Source organism: Mastacembelus armatus, chromosome 17, assembly GCF_900324485.2.
Source record: "Mastacembelus armatus chromosome 17, fMasArm1.2, whole genome shotgun sequence".
Classification (NCBI taxonomy): Eukaryota; Metazoa; Chordata; class Actinopteri; order Synbranchiformes; family Mastacembelidae; genus Mastacembelus; species Mastacembelus armatus.
This window is the reverse complement of record NC_046649.1, coordinates 21329838-21336954: the sequence shown is the minus strand read 5'-3', so window position 1 is coordinate 21336954 and position 7117 is coordinate 21329838. Positions and strand designations below refer to the sequence as shown.

General features: G+C 38.9%; 1 protein-coding gene across 1 annotated transcript; it reads left to right on the top strand.

Annotated features, from left to right (window-relative positions):
* Positions 1-2422: 2422 nt before the first annotated feature.
* Positions 2423-6853, top strand: LOC113134187 (sodium- and chloride-dependent betaine transporter-like). The gene is made up of 14 exons (XM_026313423.1): positions 2423-2579; positions 2693-2827; positions 2987-3124; positions 3728-3830; positions 4125-4257; positions 4398-4532; positions 4852-4955; positions 5048-5172; positions 5282-5394; positions 5481-5618; positions 5712-5814; positions 6106-6206; positions 6407-6577; positions 6812-6853. The coding sequence occupies exons 1-14, from the start codon at positions 2423-2425 to the stop codon at positions 6851-6853; spliced, it is 1698 nt and encodes a 565-aa protein (XP_026169208.1).
* Positions 6854-7117: the final 264 nt, after the last annotated feature.

Genomic DNA, 7117 nt, shown 5'->3' with positions numbered 1-7117 from the left:
ACAGTGAGGGATATCCTTTTTAGTGAGTGCTTAGCTAATCCAAATACCAGTTCTACTAACCCCACTGTGTTCACTGAGGGAGTGACAGGGTGTGGCACTGCTGTGTGAGCTAACAGGGAAGTCTGGTTGTCAATGAGCAACAAGAACGTGTTGGGATAGGATAGGCAGGGTAGGATCACATTGTCTACTGTTCATCATTAAAAGGACTGGAAGAATAATAGCATGGGTTTCTCAGTAACATGAGCTGGTTTCATATTTACCGTTCTTTACACTTTCTGCCACTGTGCTTTATAATGGGAAAACAGGTGTTAATTTATGGTACTGAATTACATATTTGATATCTCCAACCCCACCCTCACTGTGTGCCAAAGGGCTAGCATCTATGTAAGCCTATTATTTGACAGCTGTGTCTTGGTCATTAACATCAGCTTAGCATCTAGATTGGATTCACTTGTATTCATGTGTTAGTCTGCAGGCATTGTCTGCAATGCTTAATTAGGGCTTGTAAATGAGAATATAACCTTTTATTTTTGTTATTTGTTTTATTTCCACAATGATTTACATGTATTTCAGAAAGAAAACCCACAAAATCTCTGGTCAGTATTTAAAATATGAATGTGGTATGACTTCATCAAAAATAGTTCTCAGCGAGGTTAGAGAGGAAGCAGAAAGGAGCAACATTCAAGAGGATATAATCAGAGAAGTGGCAAAATATACTTAAAATAAATAAAAAAAATACTAAAGCTAAAAGCAATCATTATGCAAATCTTCAGAATAATATACTGTAGAATTGTTCCATAATTATTGATGCATAATATTTAAGCATTTTTTTAATGAGGCAGCAGGTAAATGTGGGGCTAATTTTCAGTATTTCTGACTAGCCTAATCTATAATAATGGATTATAATTTATTTTGAATAATAATTTGCTTTAAAATATATTAAAATGCTAAATAATGAAGTCGTCAAATGAATAAAGGTTAGCCACAGTAAAACAGAGTACATGTGTGTAAATGAGAGGGACTCAAGTAGAACGGTGAGGTTACAGGGAGTAGAGGTGAAGAAGGTGGAGGATTTTAAGGACCTAGGGTCAACAGTCCAGAGCAACGGAGAGTGTGGAAAAGAAGTGAAGAGACGTGTGCAAGCAGGTTGGAACAGGTGGAGGAAAGTGTCAGGTGTGATGTGTGACAAAAGAGTGTCAGCAAGAATGAAAGGAAAGGTGGACAAGACAGTGGTGAGAGCAGCAATGTTGTCTGGTTTAGAGACAGTGGCACTGAGACAAAGACAGGAGGCAGAGCTGGAGGTAGCAGAGCTGAAGATGTTGAGGTTCTCTCTGGGAGTGACGAGGATGGATAGGATCAGGAATGAGGACATCAGAGGGACAGCTCATGTTAGATGTTGTGGAGAAAAAGCCAGGGAAGCCAGATTGAGATGGTTTGGACATGTTCAGAGGAGGGACAGTGAATACATTGGTAAAAGGATGCTGAGGTTAGAGCTGCCAGGAAGGAGGCCTAGAGGAAGACCAAAGAGGAGGTTCTTGGATGTAGTGAAGGAGGACATGAGGATAGTTGGTGTGGGTGAGGAGGATACAGAGGATAGGGTTTAAATGGAGGCAGATGATTGGCTGTGGAGACCCCTGAAGGGAGCAGCCCAAAGGAGAAGAAGAGGATGTAAATTAGCAGAAACTAGTAAATGGTGGAAAGTTTTTAAAAAAAAGTTAATTCAAATTTCTAAAAAATCAGTAAGATAGCTTGCAATACGATTCACAGAGATGCAAAGTTAATAAGCTGAAACATACAAAAACACTGTAAGGTCACTATACATACAAAATGCCCAATTCATGTAGTCACCATATGCAGATGTGTTACTTGTGAAACCTTGAAAAACTTTGTCAGACCTTTGTGGTTAGAAAACATGAGCTATCACATCATCACAATGTGTCCTGTCTGAGAAGTTTTTCAATATGAATAAAATTTAAATTGAAATATAAATTCATATCAGAAGAGCAACAAAATCAACATATGACTGATTGTCAGTCTGCAGGAGACAGAGAAAAACAAAAGGACACAATTAACTTTTCTTTTGTCAGGATGGATAAAGCCACTATCGCTCCCTAACTTCAGGCTGAGCGAGAACCAGTTTGAACTTATATCTGTAGCTGAGGGCACAGTAGCTGAGTGGGAACAAAGTGGTAAAATTGTGTTCCAGACAAAAATGCAAAATAAGGACAAACAGTTTCAGCAAGATTTATACAAAAAAAAATTTCCATTACACCCCCAAAACTGGAATAACTGGTCATGTGTTTAAACATCACTGACTGACAGAGGGAAGGGTTGAGTCAAGTAAAAAAAAAATCATTTTAAAAGCAGAAAACTGTAGGTTTTTAGTACTTTGGACAAACAGAATAGATGAACAGATTGGAAGATGAACAGAGAAAGAAGACAAACAGAACATCAGAGCAGGGCTGGAGACAGAGGACAGTGGGCCAGCAAAACTGAATATATTCTGGTTGTTGCAGGAAATGTGGTCGGCCTGGGCAATGTGTGGAGATTTCCTTATCTCTGCTACAAGTATGGTGGAGGTGAATATTATTAACTCAGTTAATGACATTATGTGGATGCAGAGCACTGAACAAATGATGACACTGATGACTGGATGTGGACTGTAATGGTCTAATGTGTCTAACACCTACAGGTGCCTTTCTGGTGCCATATGGTCTGTTGGCTGTGGTGTGTGGGATACCTCTGTTCCTGCTGGAGACTTCAAGTGGTCAGTACACCCAGGAAGGATTCATCACCTGTTGGAGGAAACTCTGTCCGCTGGCCCAAGGTGAGATAATCGGGGTCAAGATAAATGATCCAGTTAAACTCTTTAGAAATTAAATGGTGTTTGACCAAAACTAAAATAGCTCTGAAAATGTGGCCAAACATATTTAAACTGGACACAAACATTTGTAGGAAAAAAACAAAATTTCTTTCTGTATTTTAGGAATCGGATGTGGACATTTGGTGATCAAACTATATGGGTTCAGCTACATAATAGTCGAAGTCTGGGCTCTCTTTTCCCTGATGTTCTCATTCAGATCCCAGCTCCCCTGGATCAGCTGTGACGACAATTGGAACACAGGTAAGGCTTTTAATTTTGAAAAGCTTGAAAGAAGGTTATACAAATATAGAATTAGTATGCCCAATTTGCGAATTACGTATTACGTTGTTCATCTGTCTACATTTGGAAAAGCAGAAATGATGAGCATAATGGATGTGTTAGGACATGGGACTTTGACATGGGACTTTTGTGGGCAGTAGCTCTCTTTTATGACAGATTTTTACAACATTCATCCATCCATCCATCCATTATCTATACCCGCTTATTCCTAACCAGGGTCACAGGGATCTGCTGGAGCCTATCCCAGCTCTCTTTGGGTGAAAGGCAGGGGTCCACCCTGGACAGGTCACCAGTCCATCACAGATTGTTACAACAATTTTCTCATTTGTGCACTTCCAGTTGTTCCATTAACATTTATAAAATGTGAAAATGTTTTTGAGAGATTCAGTCTTAAACAAATAACTGAGAAGGTAACTTGAACACTTTCAAAAAATCTGAAGGTCTAGGATCATGCACGCTGTAATTTCTGTTAGCTTGACTGTTCAGCTACAAACATCTGAGTAGTTTCTCTAAAAGAAACCATGTTTACAAATTTAATTTTGAAAACTTTGTTCCCTATACCAGCTAACTGTGTTGGTCTTCAGATGTTGAACTCATCTTCACCAAATGTGACAGCAAATCAGACCATGTTGACCAACACCACCTCTGCTGCTGTTGAGTTCTGGGAGTGAGTCTAAAATGTTTTTGGTTAATTATGTTTTATGCATTAGAGATCAATATTGTGGAAGGAAAGACAGGACTCACTGTTTATGAAAGTAGAACCAACTTTATACAAGCACAATACTACATTATTGTAGTACTACTACTCAAGGATTTCTGGCTGTGAGACAGAACGAAGAATTACAGTAAAATATACCAGACTGTAAACTGTACTTTTAGTTGACCAGCACCACCAGTTAGTGCAGTAAAACGTCATCATGTTTCTTATGTGTTTCTCTTAATAAACACCCCCTCACCTCAGGCGGAGGCTGTTAGGCATGTCTGGAGGCATTGAGGAGCTGGGCAGTGTGAGATGGGAGCTGGCCTTGTGTCTTCTGGTCTGCTGGATGCTCTGCTACTTCAGCATCTGGAAAGGTGTCAGATCCTCTGGAAAGGTCCTGTGGGAATATTTTATTTAATTTATTTTTATTAAACCACATCTTAAAACATGTGTTAACTTATTTTGATTAATGATACCCATTTAAAATTCCATTTTTCTAGTTATGACAAAAACAGTGTACATGTTTGTTTAAAGGTAGCATACTTCACAGCCACTTTCCCCTATGTGCTGCTCCTGATACTGCTCATCAGGGGTCTGACTTTACCTGGAGCATCAGAAGGGATCTATTTCTACCTGTATCCAGACCTAAAACGCCTGGCTAACCTGGAGGTATTTTATTATTTGTTGCACAGTATACTAGCACTCACAGACAACTTCTATCTCAAACTGGAGTTAGAAAAACAAACTTTTAAGTTGACCACGGTCATTGGTGATTGAATCCAGTTCAAAATGGTTTTAAATATTTTATTTAGTTTCTAAAATCAAAAACACAAAAGAGTTTTGTGTGTAAAACTATCCAAAGTGAATAGCCTACACTATAAGGTCCAAGTCTGAAGAAAAGGACACATGTACAGAACTACTTTTACTACAGTAATGCAATACTCCCTGCTACACAGCAGTGTATAATTTCCCTTTTGTGACATGACAGGTCTGGATAGAGGCAGGATCTCAAATTTGCTTCTCCTACAGTGTGGCTGTAGGAACTCTGGGTGTGTTGGGCAGCTATAACAGGCACAACAACAACTGTTACAAGTAAGTACAACCTACAAAACACAGAACTAATGCTAAGTACAAAGTCTGCTCTTCTCTAATGCAGAGGATGCTTGTGTTTGTGTGACCTCTAGGGACTGCTTTTGGCTCTGTCTGCTCAACAGTGGGACCAGTTTTGTTGCTGGATTTGTCGTCTTCTCTGTACTTGGATTCATGGCTCAGAAACAGGGTGTTGGTGTTGATGCTGTAGTTGAGTCAGGTATATTTAAAGATGTGGAACAACATGCAGCCAAAGTTCAGTTTGAAACCCAAATACAGATACATTAACCTCATACTTTTCTACTTTGTCTTTTTGGTTTAATACACAGGTCCAGGTTTGGCCTTCATTACTTACCCTCAGGCAACAGCTATGATGCCTTTACCACAGTTCTGGACTGTCTGCTTCTTCCTCATGCTTATCCTGCTGGCTACTGACACACATGTAAGATATACTGTAGTTGTTTTTACTGTCCTATTGCATTGTGGGCAGAAAAAATTCTTCTTTACCTTTTTATATTTTGTCCTCAGTTTGTGTCAGTAGAATGTCTTGTCACCTCAGTAAGTGACTTGTTTCCGAAGCTGTTTCATAAACCTGGAAGACGTGAGATCTTTGTTCTCCTCATCTGTTTGTTCTTCTATCTCACACATTTGACCCTGGTTACTGAGGTGAACAAAATATTTCCCTGAAAACACCTTTTACACAAATATTTTGCCAAAAACCATTTATTAATCTCTCATTCAAATCTTTCTCTGCTGCAGGGAGGAATTTACATCTTCGAGCTTATTGATTATTATGGTTGTACCAGAGCTTGTCATTATTTCATGGCATTATCTCAGTGTCTGGCTCTGGCCTGGGGCTTTGGTGAGTCCAAAGCATTTACATATTTATGTCTCATTTTCATATGATACGTGTCACGGTTGGTTTGAATGTTTTTGTATTTTGGTGCGTAGATGTTTCATTACAAATGATCCAAGTCAAAATCTGAATTAATGGAAATATGCCCCAGACTAACCAAATATTTTAATTAGATTCTTTATCCCATCACTCTTATTATAATCTCATATCAATTTCCTTTCTGTATTACACTAATAAAAAAAGACTCTATGTGACTTTTTAAACTGATCTAATGGACCATAAATAACTGTCTATCAGGTGCTGACCGTGTTATTAACATCGTTGAGGACATGACAGGACAGAGACCATCTATTTTCTTCAAACTGTGCTGGAAATACATCATTCCTCTGTTGTCACTGGTGAGTCAGAAAAGTTTGATGACAGTGAAAATTTGGTCCCATTAAATTAGTAAAGTTGAAGGCAGACACCGATAAACTTTCTGTTGAAGTCTGTTGAAAAATATTCTTTACTTTTCATTTAATAATAAAAAAGCCACTTGGAAGTGTTTTAAACATCTTAATAATTTATTTTTCCAAAACAACTCTTCTTACCTTCACAGATTTCCTTCATCCTGTATCTGGTTAATTTCACACACCTCAGGATTAACAACTGGTACCTTTACCCAGACTGGGCGTATGCACTGGGATGGACCATGACACTCTCGTCTCTTACTATGGTTCCACTGTGGGCAGCTGGACAGATGTGTTTGACATCAGGCACATTCAGACAGGTCAGTGTTCAAAGAACACTATACAGAGAACAGCAATAAGTGTGCTGCATGATGCAAACATAATCTGAAGACTGTGTTTACAGTGTGTTGGCTGGCATTGAAGTTCATGCACTGACATTCTGGCATGGTCCACTGCATGATACCAATGCATCCAAATCCTTTGGTGTTGTCTGAGAAATATTAGTGTCCTAGACTCATTGTTACTCACTCATCTTGTTCTTGTCTGTGTTGCAGCGTTTGTCCATCCTTTGTCGTCCTGCTGAAGACCCAGCCTGAAGACAGAGGAGAAAAATGGAAGAAGAGAGGTTAAAGGTGTTATCCCTGTCATAGGCTATATTTGACTGCATTACTTTTCCATATCTCTTTGTCCATACTATATATGTGAGTATTGTCAATAAACCTCTGTATAAATATGTTTGACTGCTCTGACTTTTTTGTGTGTATAAACACATTTAATGTATTTCAAACCTTCATCACTGCACAATACTCTAATAATCGACCCTTTTCTGACCCCTGTCTTTGCTAACGGGTCATCAGTCA